Genomic DNA, 24,716 nt, shown 5'->3' with positions numbered 1-24,716 from the left:
AAAGTTTGTGTCACTGATCAGGCTCTTCCACGATGGCATGACCGATGAGGTCCTCTCAAATGCTAATATCACAGACACTCTCAGCAACGGTGTGAAGCAGGGTTGCGTATTAGCCCCTATCCTTTTCAACATATCTGGGCAGGAGCTGCTAAAAAAGCCTATCCTGCCTTGACAGAGTACAAAATAGACTTCGTGTCTTAGTGGGTGATGCCCTTTTCTCCACCCTGCAACCTCTCTCCCACAGAAGAGACGTTGCGAGCCTATCCTTGTGTTATCGTTATTTGCATGGCAGGTGCTCGTCTGAACTCCAATCTCTGGTCCCCCCTCGCCAATCTTTCACGAAAAACACCCGTCTAGCTGAATCCACTGTGAAATATTTCCCCCACTCTATATCTGTGCCTAAATCAAAACGCGGATTCCATGAAAAAAGCTTCTTTCTTAGAACTGCATGCCTGTGGAACTCTGTTCCGTCTGCCTGCTTCCCACCGGACTACAACCTGGATGTCTTCAAGTCCAACGTTAAAAAATGCCTAATGAACCCGCCCCCCTTAACTAAACACTTCATCAAATCTCCACACTAACGTAATGTACTTGCAATAACCCTTATCCCTGAGTGGCTTCCGGGTCTTGATAAGTGGTGATCACTGTGTAAAAAAACCAAAAAAAAAACCATCTTTTTGACCTGTATGTTGACCCATGCTATCCAGGATTTTCAGAGGGGTGTCTACATTCCTTACTGCTTGGATGGCTCCTTCTTCGACTTACGGAGACTCACAGCAAAGACAAAAAGCTTGAAAACTCTCATCCAAGAGATTATCTTTGCCGATGACTGTGCACTAGTTGCCCATACCGAACAAGACTTGCAACAGATGCTGGATCGCTTCTCTGGGGCATCCAAGCTCGTCGGCTTGAAAATTAGTCTTGCAAAGACGGAAGGGCTCCACCACCCTGCACCATACTCCAGCCCTCCTCCTCTCACCATCACCATTGACGACACACCACGTGCCAACGTTAATCACTTAAAGTATCTTGGAAGCACCATATCTTGTGATGGCTCCTTGAACAGAGAAATTGACACCAGAATCAGCAAGGCAAGTCAGCTACTGGGAAGACTTCGCAATCGAGTGCTCAATGAACACAACATCCGCCTATCTACGAAGCTGAAGGTCTACAATGCTGTGGTCCTTCCCTCCCTGTTGTGAAACGTGGGCACTGTACCGCAGGCATATAAAGAAACTGGAGATCTTCCACATCCGAGCTCTCCGCTCCGTCCTAGGAATCAAATGGCAGGATCGCATCATAAATATGAAGGGCTGGACACGTGATTTGAATGGACGCATGCCGGATGCCTAAATGCCTGATTTACGGAGAGCTCGAGGCCGCCAAAAGACACCAAGGTCGACCGAAGCTGCGGTATAAAGACACTATTAAAGCCAATCTGCAATGGTGTCGTATCAAACCGGGAGGCCTAGAGGGATATGCTATGGACAGACAAAAATGGCGAGATTAATCTCACTTTGAAGAGGCTCGTAGCCAAAGAGAGACACCACAGAGCAGCTTCAGCGGTGATCACAGCAACTGACTTCAAGTGCCCCCAATGTTCTATACTATGTACCTCTAGACTGGGGATGCAGAGTCACCTCCGTGTGCACAGTTGAGATGTAGAACACAAACTTCATCTTCGGATCCGATAGACAACCACCATATATATATATATATATATATATATATATATATATATATATATATATATATATATATGTGTGTGTGTGTGGGGGGGGGGTGTAGAGAGAGAGAGAGACAGTGAGACAAAGAGAGAGAGAGAAAGGGGAAAAAGAACGGCAGAAAGAGAAACAAGGATGAAAACATATACAGAGAAGTTGAGGAGAGGAAATTGACAGTGAGACAGAGAGAGAGAGAGAGAGAGAGAGAGAGAAATAAAAAAAAATCTGGAATTGCCCATCATGTCATGTGGAAGCCTGTGTTTTGGTGCCTGATACATAACTCATGACACTTTTGTCTTATATTTTTCCATTTCATAATATTGAAATTTGTGGTCGGGCTGAGACATGTACTCAACAATGATTGACGGAAGGTAATATTACTTAAAAGGTATTATATAATATTAATAGCGATCCACATCATTAGCACCAAAGCAGCTTTTCTAGGAACTTACGAGGGGCGTGCAATAAGTAATGACCCTGAACCACTCCCCATAGCAGTAGAGCAACGAGCACAGTTATTAGTCTTTCTCTACATAGGAACCATTCAGATTCATGCATTTCTCCCATCGTTTGATGCAGTTCTGGAGACCGTTTTTGTAGAACACCCCAGATTGATCCTATCAACCACGACGTGACTTCAGAAATCAAGGTTGCATCATCTGGGAAACACTTTCCTTTCAAAAACAACATCATAGCTGGAAGAGGTGAAAGTCAGAGGGGGCAAGGTCAGGAGAGTAGGGAGGATGGGGAAGGTTTTCATAACCACACGCCCGTGCTTCTGATCTGGTGACATGCGAGTTGTGGACCAGAGCGTTGTCCTGTAAGAGGAGGGTACCTTTGCTGATCTTGCCCCGCCTCTCGATTTTGATAGCTTCCCGTAATTTCCTCAAAAGTGAAGCATAATAGGCTCCTGTAATTGTGGTACCCTTTGCCAGGAAATCTGTCATCACTACTATGTCCTGGTCCCAGAAGACTGTCAGCATGACCTTGCTAGCGGAGGGTTGCACCCTTGCCTTCTTTGGATGTGGTGAGTCCAAGTGCTTCCACTGCATTGACTGGGCTTTGGTCTCTGGATCATAGTGATGGACTCAGTCTTTTGAAAACCTTGACTCATCTTCTTGGCACATCCTCGAACACTCGACGCGTTCTCGCTTCTGGAATGGTGTGAGCAACCTGGGAATCTATCTGGCAGACACTTTATGCATATGCAAATGGTCATGAATGATAGTTCCACAGACCCTGTACTAATCTTGACATCTAGTAATGCGCCGAGCTTCCAAAATAGCACCTCAACTTGACGGACAGATGCCTCATCAGTGGCAGAAGGGGGGCGACCAGGTCTGGAGCTGTTTTCACAGACTTCCGGCCATGTTTGAATTCACGATGCTAGCGTTTTACAAGGTCATATGAGACATTATCACCATAAGTTTCTTTCATTTCATCAAACATCTCCTGCGGTGTGCGTCCTTTCAAATACAAAAAACCGGATCACTGCTCGACATTTAACAGGCTCCATTTCACACCTGACTCAGTTCAAACACCTGTAAAACAGAAACCACAATTAATTCAGAGCTGTAATTCGCCACATAACTCGTAGAGACATAAATCATTGCACATCTAGATCAGACAATTGGAAGTGGGTCAGGCGGATTACTTATTGCACGCTTCTCGTATTTCTGACCCAAGCCCTTACACTACCATTACAATTTCCACCATTATCTTTTTAATTTATTTACCTTGTGTGTCACAAATTGCAGAAAGGCGTAGCATATTGTGCTTGTGAATCTGAAGTGAAAATATAATCCGCTCATTCATGCTGGGAAACAAATACAAAAATCGAGAAAAGAGGGACATAATGCACAAGTTTTACAAAAAGATTCTGAACATTGCATGTGATTCAAAACGTCGGTTAAATAAATATAGATGATCTCGTTTTGAATAACATCGAACTAAGTACAACCTCTACATTGTCATTGTCATATAAACTAGCGCCCTAAAATTTAATTTTACAGAATAATGCTTCTTCGAAATGTGATATCGTTTTGGAAATAGAAAAAGCAACAATGTTCTTTTACATGCTGCAAATCACATTAATATGAATTATGCAGTAATCTAATTGCTAATTACTGATATGCCCGAAGAAACTTAAATTTCTTCACATTAATCGGTGATGAATTCGATTTTCTTATTAAGCAGCAAATCAGCAATCATTTGTTTCCATATTAAAAAAAAGAATTTATAACGTGGGTTTAGCCTATATGCAATTTAAAATCTTTGTTAGAATAGTCCATGTTGTTTTTTTCTTTTTAATGCGCTGAAAGTTAAATTTGTAAGTAGGTTGTGACATGAATGTGAAACAAAAGACAGGTTAATTATTGTTATAGCCTTGTTAAGGGTTGCAACGAAAGACAGAACGACAAACTAAAGGAACAGCATGTATTGTAAAGCATAAAATAGCCGATGAACGACCTAGGTCGATTCACCTGAAATCGACCGGTTATTTATTTGTTTCTCACGAAAGAAAATGTGACACAAGGTCGGTTTTATGTGGGAGATAACCAGCCTCCATCAAAGGGGATACTTCAAAAATAAAATTGCTTCAGTAAAGATGGGTTTCCCTCTTCATTGACTAAGGACAATAAATTTTAGTGCAGGATCAAAGCAGGCACCATACATCAGTGACCAGCCTAGTACAATTACCGGATGTCGATTAGTTATTCATTTGGTCTCCACGAAACAAAATGTGAGACAAGGCCGCTCGCCTAAAAGGGGCATTCTGTAAAAATAAAATGTCCTTAGTATAGAAGAGGTTTCCCCTTCATTGACTAAGGACATTTGATTTGAGTGCAGGGTCTACGCAGACACCACACTTCAGTCACCAGTCCAGTACGAGTACCGGATGTCGATTGGTTATTTATTTGCTCCCCACGAAACAACATGTGACACAAGGTCGGCTTTTTTTTTTCCATGGAGCTCACCTTTATCAAGGCCCAATGGCCACTCAGGGATAAGGGTTATTGTGTGTACAGTAATCAAAGGGATAGTGTACCAATAGTATTGGAGAATTGGTAAGGTGTCATTACTTATGGGGGCGGTTCATCAGAAACTTGTTCGTGTTGGAGTTGAAGACATCCAGGTTGAAGTCGGGAGGGAAAAAGGCAAGCGGAACAGAGTTGCACAGGCGTGCAGTTCTAAGAAAGAAGCTTTGTTCATGGTATCTACGTTTTGATTTAGGCACAAATAGGGAGTGGGGAAAATTATTGACGGTGGTTTCAGCTAGTCGGATGTTTTTTTAGAAAGATTGGCGAGGGGGGACCAGAGAATGGAGTGCAGACGAGCGCCTGCCATGGAAATAACGATATAACAATGACAGGCTCGCTACGTCTCTTCTGTTTGAGAGAGGTTGCAGGGTAGAGAAAAGGGCATCCCCCACCAAGCCACGGAGTCTATTTTGTACTCCTTCAAGGCAGGATAGGCTGTTTTTTGCAGCCCCCGCCCAGATGTGGCAGCAGTACTCCATCTTTGGACGTACTTGGCTCTTATATAGATCGAGAATTGCATCATTAGTGAGATATCTTCTGGAGCGGTAGAAGGATCCCACCATTTTCCCAGCGACCTTGGCCACAGACTTGATGTATGTGTTCCATTTAAGATCCAGTGTAAAGGTCAAACCCAGGAGCTTATCAAATCCTGGGGCCTCCCTTAGACGAGAGCCATCCGTTTCAATTGATGCCAGATGGGGATCAAAGCGTTTATGATGTAGAGATAGGAGCTGGGTCTTAGATGCATTAAAGGTAACCAGCCACTTCTTTCCCCACTGTACCACGCGCTCAAGATCAGATGAGAGAGAATCAGAGAGAACATCATCATTTACGGCCTTTGATGTGTTGCCATAGATGGTCGTGTCATCAGCATAGATGTCAACGAAAGATTTTAGTATGTGTTTTGGGAGATCTTTGATATAGATCAGGAAGAGAGTTGGGCCCATTATGGACCCCTGAGGGACTCCAGCATTAATACTGTGGGCCTCTAATTTCTGCCCATCAATCACTACTCTTATGAGCCTATCAGATAGAAATGATTTAATGATAGAGAAAGCATTTCCAGTTATACCGTAGCTGGAAATCTTGTGTAGTAGGCCTTTATGCCAAACCTTATCGAAGGCCTTGGATACGTCGAGAGCAATTGCCCTGGAAATGAAGCCTTTGTCGAGAGATTCGCTAATCCTATGAGATATAACCGTTAGCACATCTGCTGTAGAGCTAGCAGAGCGGAACCCATATTGCGTGTCGCTAAGAAGGTTGTTCCTACTGAGGTGGTTGGCTACTTCTCTATTTATTGTGAATTCCAGCAACTTACACATAACACACAGGAGACGTATTAGGCTGTACTGAGAAGGGGATGGCTTATCACCTGAATTCTGAAATACCGGGCATAGTGATGAGGTTTTCCAGGGTGTTGGAAAGCACTTCTCCTTAAGGCAACGCTTAACAGTTTGGAAAGTATGGGGGCAAGTTCTGGTTGTAATTTTTTTAACACTATGATTGGATTACCATCGGGACCAGTTGCTTTACTGGAGTCAAGATTCTTGATTAGCTTGGAGACCTCACGCACAGATATTTGTATGTTGCATAGCGTGTTGTCTGTTATAAGAGGGAATATGGGGAGTTGATGGCCTTCGTCACACAGGGTAGAATTTGCCGCAAAGGTTTTGGCAAATATTTTGGCCTTGTCGGACGGTGTCGGGATGAGCTCTGGTCCATTGATTATGGTCAGGATAGAGCGCACGTTTTTGTTCAAGATTCTATTTGCTATTTGCCAGAACTGGTGGAAACCAATCCGCTGCTCAGCTACTTTGGACTTTACGGATTGCGCATATAGTTCTCTTGCACTTTTTATTACTCTTTTACAATGGTTACTGGCGGTTCTGAAAGCAGCTTTAGTTTCAGTGCATTTATAACGTTGGTAGTTATGGAAAAAGTGATTTCTGTGTGCGATGGCAACAGCACATTCTGGGGAGAACCATGGCTTGCTGTTAGGTTTCTGTTGGAATTTTTTGGATGGTATTAATTGGTCTATGCCTACAAGTAACAATTCGGTCAGATCTGATACTATAGAGGACGCATCCTTTTTAAACATGGAATGGAGAGGGAGATCAGATATGAATGTACGGAAGCTATCCCAGTCCGCCATAGAGTATCGGTATACAGTACGGTGGAGAGGTACGTCTGTATATTTATTATATTTCATATTTATCCTAACTGATACGAGGATCCCAGAGCAGATAGGACGGAATATGAGCATAGCTCAGGGGAAGTGGATAGGAAAATGTCTAGGAGGCTTGCGAACTGACCGGTACTATCGGGCACACGGGTGGGCTCGCGGAAAATCTGACTGAGGTCATAGGCAATGGCAAAATCATGACAGAACCTTCCCTCCTCATCAGTCTTATCTGAGTGGGTCAGCCATTCCACATTATGGACATTGAAGTCACCGCAAATGTGAATGTAAGCCGAGGGATGAGCATACAGGAGGTGGCCAATTTTTTCTGATATACTCTTAAAGATAGTAACTCCACTGTTGTGCGGGCGATAGAGAGCAAATATAAATTCGGTGGTGTAAGCAAGTGCAACCCGGAAGCACATATAAGGTAGATTAGGGTCTTCTCTGGAGATCTCCCTGCCACATGGGAAGCCATCTTTAATGTAGGCACATATTCCATGCCCGTGGCGATCTTGGAGGTCAGATTTAGATGTTAGGTTGGAGTATCCTTTAATTATGAACTCATCTAGGGAGGTGGTCGGCCCTATTCCAGTTTCGCTTAGAAAGAATATGTCAGGTTTTGTTTCTTGTAATTGTGTTTCAACCTCTGGAAAGTTAGAACGTAGACCTCTGATTTTAGAGAAGGAGATATGGTAGTAGGGGTCTACGTAGGAGGATTGGGTTCTAGGTTTATTCATATTTTCTTTTTTGAGATATTTCATGTTGACGATTTTGGGGTTTGTGGAACAGGTCAGCATACTTGGTTAGAGCAGAACAGAGAGGGAAAGTAAGAGAGGAAAGACAGGATTTTTTTTGTGGCACATGATACGGTAAAGCCGTAACAATTACCCACTTATATGGCATCGAGAGGCCCGACCAGAGACTACTGCCATGGTCCGAATCCATTCACAAAATGGCAATACAGCAGCCCCAGTACTTTGCACCTGCTGATAGGACAGCCTCCTTAGTGGTTATTCCAAGGTTAGGTCCCTGACTATCAGGCGGTTAACGTCAGCCCAGATGAAAACGTTTACCTCCAGCACCCTTACTAGTGACATGGCCGCAAGGATAGACATACAGACAGAATATTTCCGACATCTCAGACTACTGTTCACGAAGTACTACCAACCTGGGAAGCAGCTTTTTCTTCACCCTTTGTCAGAAACATCACTCATTAGAAATGAGGACTGAGGGACAAAAAAGGAGAAGCGAGAGTTACTGGAGCTGCCGATAACACTTCCACTGCATTATCTACTCTCCATTAAAAAAAACGGTAAGAGGGGCTTATTTATATCTACTTAGCATAAGTCCTTTGCCCATTCCCAGTTTAGAATAGAATTTGACGATAGTCTTACCTCCCATATTAATCCGTGGAAGTTTTTCTTTATTTTATTTCTTTGCTTTTGGTTCCTTGTGATAGAACCTTCGAGATTAAACTTATAATTACGTTTCAATAATGTTTGGTTTAATGTGGGAGAGACCAACCTCTCCTCAAAATGTGCATTCTGCAAAAATAATATTGTCTTAGTATAGAAGGGGCCCCCCTCCATTGACCAAGGACAATTAACTTGAGTGCAGCATCTGTGCAGACACCACACGTATGTGACCAGCCCAGTACAAGTACCGGGTGTCGACCGGTTATTTATTTGTTTCCTAGGTCGGTTTGATACTGGAGATAAGCAGCTCCCATAAAAAGGGGATTTTGCAAAAATAAAATTGCCTTAGTATAGAAGGGTTTCCCCCTCCATTGACTAAAGACAATTAGAGTGCAGCATCTAAGCAGACACCACTCTTCAGTGAACAACCCAGTACAAGTATCGGGTGTTGAATGACACCTTACGGCTTACGTTATTTATTGACATTGGAATAGTCTATTAATAGGTAGAAGTGGTCAATTCAGCAACAACACTCCCTTCCTACGCTGATAACTCCTGACGGTATATCAGTATTGTTTCCTCCTTTGGTTGATTATAAAAGGCTGGGTGATTTTACTTTTCTAGCCCGAATGTTGGCGTTTTGGTGTGATTTGGGGAGGCTCAATATCAAACGTGTCGTAGACGGTTTTAATAGGCTGTTCGTCTTCCTTAGACGAATCTTCTTAATACAGAATTAGTATTTATTATAATAAACATACCTTAGGTATTAAACGCTAAATTACTTTAAATATATGAAGTAAAAAATTAAAAAAAACTGAAACATGTGCATCCGATTATTACGATTTTTCTACACTTTTGTAAGTAAAAAGTAATACTCAAAGTGAGGTCGAAATCAAAACCTACGGACAGTGAAGCAAATACGACACAATGTTTTAAATATGTGTTTAAGCGTACTTATTCTTTACAGAGAAAGCGGCCATGTTTCCCGACCGTGGATGCACATTTCTGAAGCAGTTGACAAACAGATAAAACTCGATATCCGCCACGTTCCAATTCTTCAATGTTTAATCCTTAGAGGGAGTTTTTCACATGTCTGAATAACTTATATGTCAAGTTTAAAACTTTTAAATAAAAAATTTAAGACGTGTCTTCACATACACAGATTCTCACTTATATATATATATATGTATATATATATATAGCGAGAGAGAGAGAGAGAAAAAGAGAGAGAAAAAGAGAGAGAGAAAAAGAAAGAGATAGACAGATAGATTGATATATATATATATATATAGATAGATAGATAGATAGATAGATAGATAGATTGTTTTTATTTATATAGACAACTATTACACACTCGCTGCACTAAACATTCCAATGTTTCGGAGCAAATTGCTTTATCAAAAAACAAACAGTTCCTTATCAGGCGAGAGAAATAAAATGTATATCTGCTATTCAGAGCATCTTGTCTCTAAATGAAGAAGTGAAATATATATTTTTTTATTTATAAAAAAAAATATTCAAACGCTAGCTTGGAGTGGGAGGGGTGAACCAAGTCATATTTTAGACTTAAAAGTAGATGGCGGTGTATATAGATAGATTGATAGATAGATTAATGGTTGTAGTAGTAGTTTGCATTGAATTAATTTCATAATTACATATGAGTCGTAATTATGCCAAATATTTTTAATATTTTTAAAAACTACGTCGCAATTATGCAAAATATTTTAATATTTTATAAACTACGTCCAACCAAGAACACCTGTATTATACGATGATTACATTCCAATTTCAAAACCAGTATTTTATAAATATTATACACTTTATTTGCAGAATAATCGGATTTTATTTTTTTTTATAACTCTTCAAGTTTTTATTGTTATTTCTTGTGAAATGAAGAAACATTTTATTACATTTTTGTGTGATTTTTGTTAGAAACATATCTAGTGATGAAAACAGTCTGTGTACGTTGTTTTTCGACTCAAAAGAAAATAAATGACATTCAACGAAAATATTAAAAATCACTTTAAAAAGGCATTTAAAAAAGTTAAATGATTTGAAATCAGAAACAAATAAATACAATGTCATTCATATTTTTCCATGATTAAAAGTCAGTTCATAAATAGGCAGTTATAAAAAGAATTAAAATGAAATAGAAATTAGTTTTATCGTTTAAAGTTTTATTAATGTATTATTCTTATTTGTTATTGAAATTTTTGCAGCTTTCCAATATAAATTTGTAAAAGATTTCTAAAAATCTATAATTATTAGTAATTAAAATGAAATCATTTCAATAGCGCAATGTAAACGTCATATATATTTTTTATTTTTATTTAAATATTTTGGAAAACAAAAAGGCTTTTAAAAGAGTCAATGGGAATGATTTCCAAACAACCAATACTAGCAGCCTAATCACGTTATGTCTGTGTAAGAAAAATGATCATTAGAAAATATAATCAATTTGAGTTAATGTCGACTAACAAAAAACTAGACAGAGGAGACGCATCTAAAGGTCAGACACTAAGATTTGTGGTGAATCTTTAGCAAAGATTAAATTTATTAAAAAAAAAATCAGTTTCACCGGGGTTGAAAACTAACAAGAATTTCGGTAATGCCGCCCGTAATATAATCAGTTTTTATAAAATCAGTTGTTATAAAATCAGTTTTCATAAATCAGTTTTCATAAAATCAGTCTTTATAAAATCAGTTTTCATAAAATACGTATTCATAAATCAGTTTTCATAAAATAAGTTTTCATAAATCAGTTTTCATAAAATCAGTTTTCATGAAATCAGTTTGTCGAAAATTTGAATAATAAACTGTGTCTCGATACATCTGCTATCATTATATGTGATCAGTTTTCTATAATAGCCAACCATATAGGAGCCTATTCGTGACCAGAAAAACACAGACATTCAGCTTTAACTATATATATATATATATATATATATATATATATATATATATATATATATACATATATTTATATATATATATACATATGTATATATATAATAAAATAGGGTAACGAATTAAAACACAAACATAATGTTTAGGTAGATAGAGTGTATATATATATATTTATATATATATATATATATATATATATATTTATATAAAATGGCTTAAGAAATTACAACGAAAGAAAGATGTATATTTAAATAAGGGAGTAGTAACCAACAATGCGTATTTTTTAATATTATTTTATTATTCCCTGTCTTGGTTTTTCATTGAGAATTATGTTTGGACAATGTAATAACGTTTTTAAAGCATTGAAATCGATTTTACGCGCGTTTCAGACGTTCTGTGAAGCGTCCTCGTGTATATATACATATATATATATATATATATATATATATATATATATAACACGAACAACAGGTTTAGGTAGATAGAATATATATATATATATATAGATATATATATATATATATTCTATCTACTTAAACCTGTTGTTCGTGTTTTAATTCATGCCCCTATTCTAAGCCAAAACAACTTGAAAGGATTCGAGAACGCACTTTGACAAGTTTAAGTGAAAATACTTCAGTGTTCCACAACAACTGGCGACGAGTTATTCGACCTAAAACTTGATACGAAAGAGCAACTTAAACAACATCAACTTGCGAGGAAATGATTGAAATAGACTTAAAAAATCAACAACAACGAAGCATTCAGTAAACTGATACTGTTAAACCGAATGGCAAAATATTGAAAGGACCATTTTTTTCACAGTGATCACCACTTATACAAGGCCCTATTCCAGTTTCACTTATAAATAATATGTTCGGTTTCGTCTCCTGTAATTGGGTTTCAACCTCTGAAAGGTTGGAACGTAGACCCCTGATGTTGGAGAAGGAGACCTGGTAGTAGGGGTCTACGTTGGAAGATGGGGTTCTAGGTTTAATCAAGTTTTTATTCTGGAGATATTTCATGTTGAGGTTTGGGATTTGTGGGATAGGTCGGCATACTTGGTTAGAGCAGTACAGAGAGGGAAAGTAAGAGAGAAAAAGACAGGATTTTTTTGTAGCACACGAAACGGTAAAGCCGTAACAATTACCCACTAGTATGGCATCGAGAGGCCCCGCCAGAGACTACTGCATGGTCCAGAATCCACTCACCAAATGGCAATACAACAGTCCCAGCACTTTGTCCTGCTGATAGGACAGCCTCCTTAGTGGTTAATCCAAGGTTCGGGTCCCTGACTATCAGGCGGATAACGTCAGCCCAGACAAAACGTTTACCTCCAGCACCCTTACTATCAGGGACAAATACTACTGAGACACTATGTTGGGATGTGGGCAGCAAGATGTCTGTTCACGTTGCCCTTGAACCTCTGCATGTCAGTACAGTTAGGGAAGCAGGATACTGGAATGGAATTCCAGAGTCTAGCGGTTCTGGGGAAGAAACTACTAGTGTAGAAAGATCTTTTACATCTAGGGATCTCTACTGTGTTGGGATGAGATTTAGCTGGCTGTAAGGTTTGTCGAGGGTATCTACGTCGTGGGGGCACAAGTGCCTGCAGTTCGTCAGAGCATTTGCCATTAAAATACTTGTAGAACAGGCAGAGGGATGCAACGTTTCGTCGATGGGAAAGAGGCTGAAGCTTAGATGCCAGTTCAGGGCCTATCAGATTGGCGACTCTTTTTTAAACATTGTCTAGGAGTGAGAGACTAGTAGCAGATGCACCAGCCTAAATGTGACAACAATATTCCATACATGGGCGAATGGTGGCCTTATAGAGGTACAGGATACTTTCAGGTGTCAGTAGTTTTCTAGCACGATAGAGAGAGCCTACCTTTTTCGCAGCGGCCCTGGCAATGTCTTCAATATAATTGTTCCAACTCATGTTTCCTGTGAACGTTAGGCCAAGCAGTTTGAAAGATGTACTCTCAGACAGGGAGTCACTGGCCATTGCTATTATTGGCAGAGAAGGTTTCTTGTAATTATTGAAGGAAACCAGTTTAGTCTAGGCAGCATTGAATGTGACCATCTATTTATGTCCCCATTCCACTACAGATTGGAGGTCATCCCCTAGTGTTTTTGCCATTTCTTTAGTCATGTGTTCATTTGTTTTCCTGTCATGCCTGCTATAGAATGTGGTTTCATCAGCATATATACCCATCTCAGGGGCAGTTTTGTCGGGGAGGTCATTAATAAATATTAGGAACAATAGAGGACCAAGGATAGACCCATGAGGCACTCCCGCATTTATGTCACACTGTTTAGATGTACGACCGTCGAGGACAACCTGGATGTTTCTCTTATCTAAGAAGGATGTAATTATGTTAACTATTCTACCAGTGATACCGTATGATTTAATTTTCCTGAGGAAACCCTCATGCCATACTCTGTCAAAAGCCTTAGATATATCTATAGCTACCGGTCTGCCCTCCCCCGCTTTGTCCAGTGAATTGTATATACGTTCAGAGAGGATGTCAGCTGTGGAATGGGCTTGTCTAAATCCATATTGTTTGTCCCTCAGAAGTTTAACATCTGTAAGGTGCCGGACTAGAGCATGGTTTATTATGGTCTCAATTATTTTGGCGAAAAGAGGGAGGAGGCTAATGGGGCGATAATTTGATGTGTCAGGTCTTTGGCCAGAATTCTTGAATATTGGTACCACAGAAGCAGTTTTCCAACAGCCCGGAAAGCATGATTAATTAAGGCATTTGTTGTAGAGTTTGGAGAGAACTGGAGCTACTTCGGCTGAGCACATTTTTAATAGCACAGCTGGGATGAGATCAGATCCACATGCTTTTGAAGTGTCAAGGTTTTTTATGATAGCGTGTACCTGAGCAGAGGTGATTTTTAGATCGTCTAGCGTGGCGTCTGTCCGCAAAGGAAAAGCAGGCAATGGGTGGTTGGAAGGGTCCAGTGTTGAGTTTGAGGCAAACCGGCTGACAAGCATATTAGCCTTGTCGGTTGCTGAGCAAACAACCTCGTGATCGTTTGTTAGCGGGGGAATTGTTGATTGCCCATTATTTACTACACTGTTGTAGATTTTCCAGAAGTCACGATTTCCTAATTTTTGTGCTTCGATGCGTTTTTTAGTGGTTTCAGTAAATTCTCTCTTAGCTGTCGCTATTTCTTTCTAAACGTTACTTCTAGCTTCTATATACTTCTGTTTGTTTGAACTGGACTTATGTCGGTTAAATCTGCGGTATGCATGCTGCTTTTGAGAAATGGCAGTTGCGCAAGTCGAAGTAAACCATTGGGAAGAGTGGGGCTTATTATAAAATTTACGCATGGGAACATGTGCTTCCGCTGCTGTTTTGAACCATTCAGTGGTCTCATTTGCGCACTGCTTAGCAGGGAGAGACAAAATATTTCCTCATGGGGATCTCTGATAAGATCTCTGATTGCTTCCCAGGTAGCCTTTTTATAATATCTCGTTGTTTTGAGCACTGACTCTTCAGTTTTGGCTCTAGAGTTTAGGGCGATTCATACCATTATCACTGCATGGTCAGCGTTACCGAGTTGGCTGTCAGCATTTGTTGTACAATCCTCGGGAACTGTAGTCAGAAACAGATCTAGAAGTCATGCTTATTGTTCTTGCTGGTCAGGGAAACGTGTTAGAAATGTAACCATTTGGGATAGGGAGTGAGGTATAGCAAAACTATGTGTTGTGCTGCCCGCTGCATCTGTGTGAGTAGAGAATCCAAGCCAGTTTTTGTGGTGAACATTAAAGTCACCAAATACATGTACTTGTGCGCTAGTGTCGAGGGAGAGTGATGTGTCTATACTGTCAGAGACTCTGTTTATTATGGTGCAGTCCTAGGTCGAGAGAGAGAGAGGGGTTGAGAAAATAAAAGTAGCTAATGTTGTGTTGTATGTTTAGTGTAAACCACATAAAGGTTTGATCGTTCGTTTCTAGGTTTGTTTCCCTAGTCAAGGGGAGGGTGTTACGAATATATACTCCAAGTTCGTGCATATGTCTGTCAGAGTCCTTACAGCAGAGTGGGAGATAGCCAGGCATGTTAAAGTAGTTAGAGGGGATTGAGGAGTGTAGGTTAGTCTCGCTTAATACTAAGATATCCGGGGTATTTGTTAGGAGAAATGCTTCAACATCAGCTAAATTAGTTCTAAGCCCACGGATGTTAGTGAATGCAAGCCTCAAGGGAGGAGGTAAGTTGGATTTGTTTGTCCCTAGACCTGGTTTAAGTTCATTTTTTCATTGTGCTGCCCTGTTTTTAAAGTGTTTCAGGTAGGTGAGGGGGAGCTGAACAAGAGGTTATCCAGAGTATCAGACATGCAACACAAGTAGACCATTAGCTGACCTTTCTTCAACTAGGACTGTGGCCTCGGGAAAGCCTATCGGGGATGAGTGCAGGGTCCCTTTCCATGCGCGACATGGCACTACAAACATCTCGATATTATACAACGATTGATGGAGCAGCCGCTCTAAGCGCTACGAAAGACTTAGGACACCTGTACTACCAGTCGGAAACAGCAACCAGGAACTGTCAATCCGGTACCCTCAGCCCATCAGAAGAAGACCACCCCAATCTTATTGCACAAGCATGCGTGGTACTCAAGCACTCCCAAGTGGGATGTGTCGAGAGTGGGGGGACGGCATTCAATGCCCTAGACAAGAAACAAGATCTACCACTAAGTGTTTTTTCGATTCACTTGTGATAGTGTCTCTGTGCCTGACTAATAGGCAAAGAAGGAGTATGGAAGCCGGCGATAGACAGAGCCTATCTACTCCTTAAGCAATTTAGGTTTGCAGACCAGTAATTTGTTTGAGTCACCAGCTCTAGGCTTCCCTCCCCTTTGGTTTAGTTTCAGAGTTTTCCTTCTGCTAGACGGGTGATCTGGGAAGATCTACTGGGTCTATCAGCCCTGAGAGGGTTAGCTCCGCGCCTGGGTCCTAATCCAGGTGTTTCTGCGACCCCGCGTGGTTAGTTAATGTTACAGGGTTAGTTTGTAGAGGTTATATATCTGATGAATAGTTACACTCCTCAAAGTGATTTAGGGGCGTGCAGTGGAAGCAGTTTTTTGGGGAGTCTTGTTAGAAAAGCGTTAGTGCGGATTAAGACTTTTACCTTAGGTTTTTCCATTTTTTTTGTTAACTTTATGTTAGTTTAGGTTCAGGATAACCTTATAGTTTGAGTAGGGATTAGGAATTGAGCTAAGAAATTTTGCCCAGTCACTGTATATTTAGGTTTACGAAGGTTAAGGTGTAGGTGCAGTACACTCAGGGTGTAACTGGAGGTACATTTTAAGTTATGGTGTATTTCGTATGTATAATTAAGTAAATAGATATTTGGGCAAGTTTTCAGTAGATGCAAATAGAAGTTGTGTCAGTGTTTCTACTATTGAGGGGGAGATAATTTCAGTTTTCATTTAAGAGTCATAGAGAGTTTTGCATGACAGGGAGTATCGGATTAGGTTTAGTATTGTTTGTTGCAAAACCATCTAGGAAGAGGCAATTGTTATGTAACTGAACTGAGTGTGACGATTATAAATGTTTTATATTCGCACAAGGACAGGTATCGATAAAAAGTCTTTGAAATTCGACGTATCGTTTAATTAAGAAAGTTAGTCAAACCTGACGCAACAAAAATTGGTGGAAGACTACCAACGAGTGATTAGCATTAAAAAAGACGGAAAAGACTATGGAAAATCCATTGTTGTGTAAGAAAAATACATAAAATGTCAAAACATGATTTCCGATAGATGAAAAAATAATCTATCTGCACACAGAAAAGGAAATTCAAATCAAGTTAAATCACTACCTGTTCCATTTTATTGATATCGAACCCTGTATAAAGGTACATACTTCACACATTTCTATAGCAAATAAATAAAGTAAATGTCGGGTGGAACGACAAAAAAATGAGTAAAACATACGTAAATATATTCAAGTGAATATATTAAATAAAAGCGTGAAGTTTTAGTTGGATACAGTATCATACGTATCAATTATAAATTTATATACATTAAAAACATTGAATAAATATATGTAAAATTCTTGCAAAACAACCAGAAAAGTAACTGGGTCGAACATATATTTCGACGGTTAATTATGAATGTAACATTTGACAGTACGCCAAATAATCTAAAAGTGTTGTGTTAAGGAATGCAGAAAATAATTGAAGTAAAAAAGTGAATGCACCAATTACGTCAGTGGGATTTGTCTATAAATACTTCTTGTCAAAAAATGAAAATATACTCACAGAGATAAAAAAAAAAATCTCAAGTCTGTATTAAAAGAAAGTTTCCCTAGAGCTTTCCTATCTGGTCTCAGAAAATGTACAATATCAACTAGATTCGAACCCAAAGGTATTCAAGAAAAAAGACATTTAACTTTCGTTTCATTGAAGAAATTTTACAAGGAGCGTTAATGACTTGTAAAGTCCTGCATCCTATCAAAAGTTTAGTTCAATAAATGCGAAACTCTTACCGTCTATGTTAAAAAGAAGTCCAAAGAATATCGCGTTATTTAATCACCGTTAAGAGCTCAATGTCAATACTATTGCCTACATCTTAGCCCTAAGAGAATTTGCACTAAACTGCTCGACGGCAAGACACCGTAATGAGTCGATTTGAGTGACGCATACCTTTAAATTTCAGTCAAATGAAATAGAAGTTGCATTGTATTCATACTCATAAGGGTTTATTTAAATTTGAAATGTTAGTTTTTGAAGTCAAAGTAACGCCTTCTATTTTTCAATAAATTATCCATATTATATTGAGCAGCATTGATTTTGTGTTGACAAAATAAAGGAAATTATTATAAAAAGTGTGATCAAAAATCGAAGCTATATCCCTAGGGTATTCTCTCAAATACAACATTTTGGTTTTAAAATCAAAGAAGGAAAGTGTGATGTATTCATGGAAGAAATACATTACTGTAGGACATATCATCGATAATAACACTGGAAGACCGAACCCGAAAAAGAAAATTTAGGCGGCAGTGTCGGTCGGTTATAATTACATTTATGCTTCGCCCGTGCGTACTAATCTGGCGGCCAGTGATTTAAAGTGCATAATACAGGGCTTTATATCGCGAAAACTACTTTTATCCGCCAAATATAAACGATATTTTCTTAAGCAGCATGGTGGAATATTTATAAAAGTTATCATTTTACAGGAAAGTGTGTAGGTGGAACTAAGGTAAAAATTTATCTTAAAAAAACAATTGGTCTATAATTAAACCTGCCCCTTTCGTACGGTTGTTGTTGTTGTTGTTGTTGTTGTTGTTGTCACCGCCCAACCTTCAACCTCCTCATGGTAAACACGGATTTCTGAATAGACACCTCCAGCTACATCATGTAAAGAACGGCTTTCGGGGTGGTATCCCCCTGAACTTCCGACCCTTAACTTAAACGTCGTTACTCAAAACTACGAGAAAATACAAATAGACTCATGAGGACCTTATCAGAGATCACGTCGAAAACGTTGAATAGAATATAATCTGTTCTATCACTGCAAAACTGTTAGCGAATTAATAACAGCGACCATAGAAGTATATGTTTCTATGCGGAGAATTCTACTGTAAGCCGTGCTCTCTTAAATGCTTCACCTCTGTAGTTGATTCTGAGCATAAGCAGCAATCAATTTGCGGATTTTACAAGGCAATAATTATAGAATGGCGAATCCATTTAAGAATGCAATAGCCGCAGCGAAAAATTGGTATATTGAAATTACCAGTAAATGAAGAAATTAGGAAGATGCGATTCCTGAAAAATCTCTACTAGTTTTATGAATAAATTATTCATTCACTATCGACCCCCTCTTAGTTTGGTTTATATTGATGTGGCAGAAATGCTTGCCAAAACTTTTGATTCTGCACTACAGACATAAGCAACATTTGATGATCTGATTATCCTTCCTTGTTATGTTTGCGATATAATAAAAACTTTCACACATTCAAAAGCATGTGGAGGGTTTATATTATTCTTACTATAGTAAGAATAATGCTCTCTCGAGCTGGCCACTGTCCTAAAAAAATCTATAAAAAATCGCTTGTCGAACATAGCTATTTTAGTATATTGACACTGTAGTATTGCTGTTCAAGAATTTTGGTGAACGAACTAAGCCAACACATTAAGAGATCATCAATCTCTTTCTCCCATTTAATAAAACCTTTAGATCCTTAATCAATCTTGCGATACTCCACCATATCGCAAATGCTACATTCCTTTTCGAACAATAGTATGGATTATATCAGATCTTCCTTAGTCAATAGAAATATGTTCTCGATGGCCGTCCAATATGAAACTGAAACGTGTCTGTTCAAGGTGTCAATCTTTCTAATTATATTAATGTTGAATTTTATAATCGACGTTCCTAATCTAATTTCATCCAATCTGACAGATTATAATGCGTCGACTTAGCAGCAGTTAAATAGAGCAAGGGTGAGAAGCGTTGACTGCAGCTTACGCGGTTGTTTCAATTCCTAGTTTAGCAGCACTGATGAGCTGCGGAGAAGTACTCCATGGGGATATATATATATATATATATATATATATATATATATATATATATATATATATATATATATATAAACCTTTTTCATTTTTAAACATAAAAATATATATATATATAAACCTTTTTCATTTTTAAACATAAATGTGTGTGTGTGTGTGTGTGTGTGTGTGTGTGTGTGTGTGTGTGTGTGTGCAGACAATATTAAAAACAACAGAGTTTAGTAATACCCTTTTTAATTTTTACTATTTTCCTTCGGCGATAGTAATTTGCATTTTTATTAAGTTGAATCGGAATACTTGGGATGGTGTATTTTGTTGCACTGCTGTGTCATGTAGTTTGAATTGCGGGTAATTAGGCAGCATTTTTTCATTCAGGCAGACATTGTTAAATCTTTCAGAGAGCTTATGTTAATTAATACTTTTTTATTTAAAATTTTTTCTTAAGACATAATTGTTTTAAACGATTGTAATTTAAAAAGTAGATGAATCGAAAAACACTTTTTAAAGTGATATATAAAGTAAACGTGGAAATATATAGAAAATACATTGGAATCAAAATTAAAAATTCCGTAAGATCTTTCCCACCCATATATATATATATATATATATATATATATATATATATATATATATATATATATATATATATATATATATAGAGAGAGAGAGAGAGAGAGAGAGAGAGAGAGGGGTCAACATATATATATAAATATATATACGTGTCTGTATATGTGTGTATGTATGCATTTGTATGTATTATTGTGTTATATTTGTTACTGTAAATTTTGTGTAATTATAATTATAAATTCATAAACTCCTTTCAATTTCATTGAATTTGCTTTCTAATATCTTCAAAATATTTGCATCATACAACCACTTAAATACAAGTTAATTTATTTGTTTATGCGGTACATATCATTCGAAAGGAAGAGATATGTCTGGCGGCACCGGACGTCAATATTCAAAATATTTTCCGATCTATAAATCCTCGGTCGGCGAGGAAATTAAACTCTTGACGAGATTACAATCGATTCTCTAAGATCTCTTTCTTCTTTTCCCTCTCTATCCTCATTATTAATAGATAACAACAAAAGCTACACTACGTAATGAAATCCACCATCTTTCTTACTTATTTTCTATATCATTTCCATTTTTTCTACGCTTTATTTTTATCTTTACTTAAACTCACTCTTGCTGTATTTATCCTTTTTATATTTATCACTAGAAATTATGTGTATTAACTTGGACAATCACGTGTTTTTATATAGGTGTTGCGAATTTATTTATCACTCATTAATTGGAAAAGCCTCCTCATACCTTCCATGCCGGCGTTATATGACGAGAGATTATAAAGGATTTATGTATACATTTTATCAGCATCAGTTTTTTAAATAGGTACGGATGTATGCGCTTTTATCTGCCTTGTTCAATAACAAAATGCAATTTCTCTGTATTTAGGCAATACGTTTATGAAAAGCAAGTTTCGCTTGTGAAGATAAATCAACTGACTGCAACACAATCCCATTGATTACTGTGCACAAAATAACCCTTATCCATGAGTGGCTTCTGGGCTTTGATAAGTGGTGACCTCCATGTAAAAAAAAAACGACAGCGGCGAAGGAATCAATCACATACGTATTGTCTGCGTTGACTCGTTTCTGCTTTTCTCTCTGCCCTGTTAACACAAAACATTTGTTTTTATTATCATTTCATACATTGGAATTCTCATTCTCGTTTTCTTTATTATTGGCGTATTTACATCACTGTTCCGATTACTATTTTGGGGGAAAACTTGGTATGTCCTGGGATCATCCGATTAAAAAAGGAATCGCTGCCATAATCCTTAATAAAGTCAGAGAAGCAGGAGCCGGAAGAAGATTTCAGGGTCAAACTGTTCAACTAACTACATTGAAGAGGTAAGATTTTTATATTTGTTGGGTTAGTCAGGAGTGTTAATGTCGAGCGGATCACAAGTGCTACAAGTTCGTCGTGAAGCAGAAATCTGATAGATTTTGGAAGAATGAACTCAACACTATGTTAAAATTACGTCAAATTATTTCTAATTTCGTATTGTCAGGATCTTTATCCATAGGTTAAATAGAACTATGTTTAACAGTCTGTTTTCAGAAAACATTATTATGAAAACTGATTTCTAAACCGATCGTATACAAATTACATGTGTATAACAAGAGTCAGTAAAGGTTAGCATGTTGCAAAACAAAACAACAATCCGCTCTTCAATTTATCTATTCCTCTTTTTTTATAGAAATTAAGAATTCTGTCCAAAGTCAATTTATCAAAATGATACGCTTTTTCGGATTTCCCTAATTCTTATTATTCTTACGCCTTTTCGTGCGGTTTCTTTATTTGTACTTTTCATTCTGTGTTTTCTTATTCCTTTTTTGTGTCTTTCTCATTGTTTATTCTTGTTTGCAATTTTGCATTCCCTTTTTATCCCTTTTGTTCTTCAGTTGTTAATACTTTACTGCATTATTTTTTCTTTTACCTCTACTGTTTTTTTTCTTCTTTTACGACATCAGATTCTGCACGAATTTCTCTTCCGTATCAAATGTTTCGCTTTTCACAAACGGGGATACGACCAACAAATCTCGTAAACGCTTGCCACTTCATGTCCCTGTAAGACAACACTGATCGAATAAGCGACCATTAAAACCTTATCAGGTCGCCATTATTGAAGCGCAATAAGAATCCCACCAGTGGACACATAACAAAGCTCATGCATGCGTCCCTAATGAACATTTCAAGACAGCGATCGCTAGATTCGATTTTCTGGGCAGAATACTCAGTTTTACTGTCAATGGCCGTTGGTCATTTGAAATGGTCACTGCACATTTAACTGGCATTTCATAGGGTTAGATATATTTGCAAATCAATGAACGACTATCAGTTTGAGACATTCAAACTTCGGAATTGAGGTTTATCAAATTTAAAGTTAAATAATTTCAGAGGTTTCGAACGAGATTAATCTGTTCAACAAAACATCGGGTAACTAAAGAGTATATATATATATATATATATATATATATATATATATATATATATATATATATATATATATATATATATATATATATTGTGTATTTAAGCAGCAAGTTTTCATTCAGACAAGTATTGTTGAATAGCACTGAGTGTTCTTAATTATTTCACTTTTTTTGCAAATTTTCGTATTGTCGTTCTTGACTCACGGTTGAATCAGTGCAAGAAAGTTCCATAGTCGTCTTTGCGCATCTGTTTTTTCTTTTAATCGTTTTTTGGGAGTACTTTAGACTGAGTTGCAAAAGTATCTTCAGGCCGTTTTGATCATTGTTCTTTCAAAATCTGAGTGCTTTTATATGCTTAAGTGAAAATCATATTTAAAATTACCGAACCAGTGAAGCGTCTTGTCCTGACGATAGACCGTGCATCTTTTCAGACACAAGCTCAGTTTCTCAACACACAACATAATAGATGCGCACATTCCCAGTTTAAAAAAAGTTTAGTTGAAAACCAAAAAAACAACCATACAATTCAAACATTAAAATATTAAAAATAATAGAAGTATTATCTATAAAAACTAAACAACCAAAAATAAACTTTTGAAAGTAGAAGTAACATTTTGAAGTGTCTATGTTACATATGCATATGTTTTGTAGTGTAAAGTTGTAAGTTATAAAAAATTAAAAAATAAGTAGACAGCTGTAAATTTAATACACTTGTAAATCATACCTTCAAAATTTGTGTACATTTATTTTAACCAGGTTCTTTATACGTTAAAAATAACACACATACACACACACACATATATATATATATATATATATATATATATATATATATATATATATATATATATATATATATATATATATATATCCCGAAACGCGCACACTGTCTACGTTTTCTATAAAAATACTATTAATATATATTTTCTGGTTAATTAGTTTAACTGCTTCACTGTTGTAGTAAACAACATATGTTTACAAAGGCAAAAAAAAAAAAAATTAAAAAGTGAGACGGATCACGTGAACACTCTATGGAGATCCGTGTTGTGAATATGGATTATATCCTCTTTGATAATATAAACTATAACACATGTACATTTCCTCTTAGTTGATAAAATTATTTATTGAACAAAAAATTACCAGTCGGAATCGTCCTGTTTTCATTAGAATTTATTCAATTAAGGATGGAACAATTTATGCGACCGGAGCAATTTTTAACATATCCTGAAAGCGAGCCATCCGACAAGCGCTAGAAATATTTACAAATGTTATCGAGGTTCTACATTCGGAAAGACCGGAACGTCCTATTAATAAGCGTGCGCTCCTAATCAACTAAATATCTCACACAACGAAATCATCTCGGATTGCCTTACCTACTAAGAAGCAAAATTAGATATTTTCTAGGAATCTAGTTATGACTCCCCGGCGAGAATCAGGCGAAACATTAGGCAATTTCCTAAAGAACCTTCGGACACTGGGCAAATATTGCAACTTCTGCCCAATGACAGAATTAGAAGCAAAGAGCAACAGATTTTTGACACCTTCATTAACGGCTTACGTAATGTTCAGGTAAGACAACGTCTTCTCTAGAATAAGACCCTAATACTTACGGGCAAGCGTATACCTTCGAATGTGCAGGCTAGCTCTTATTTACAGCCAGACACCGTGGGCGCCGCGCTAAACCCATCTGTTCATACTTCCCCACCTCATGACGATAGCCTGACGAAGCTTCAAGAACAATCGGTTACTGTTGCTTTAAAATGGGACACCTGCTATTTTTGTGACTTATCTAAATACTTACGAGATTTTTGTCCTGCCAGAGATACTCACGGTAATAAATGAGGAAAACTTGTTGAATTTTCAAAGGTATGCACGTCTTCTAAAAGACTTCTAAAACAAAGTTACTCTTCAAAATACATC

The 24,716-nt window shown here is 37.7% G+C and overlaps 1 protein-coding gene across 1 annotated transcript; it reads left to right on the top strand.

Annotated features, from left to right (window-relative positions):
- The first annotated feature begins 686 nt into the window (after positions 1-686).
- Positions 687-1,202, top strand: LOC145293327 (uncharacterized). The gene has a single exon (XM_080139969.1). The coding sequence runs from the start codon at positions 687-689 to the stop codon at positions 1,200-1,202; it is 516 nt and encodes a 171-aa protein (XP_079996095.1).
- Positions 1,203-24,716: the final 23,514 nt, after the last annotated feature.

This window comes from Euprymna scolopes, chromosome 14 (assembly GCF_053919585.1).
Source record: "Euprymna scolopes isolate OS-2025 chromosome 14, ASM5391958v1, whole genome shotgun sequence".
Lineage (NCBI taxonomy): Eukaryota > Metazoa > Mollusca > Cephalopoda > Sepiida > Sepiolidae > Euprymna > Euprymna scolopes.
This window is presented reverse-complemented; position numbering and strand designations above follow the sequence as displayed.

Coding starts and splice junctions, on each gene's coding strand:
- LOC145293327 (XM_080139969.1), top strand. CDS start 687: ATGTTGACCCATGCTATCCAGGATTTTCAGAGGGGTGTCTACATTCCT.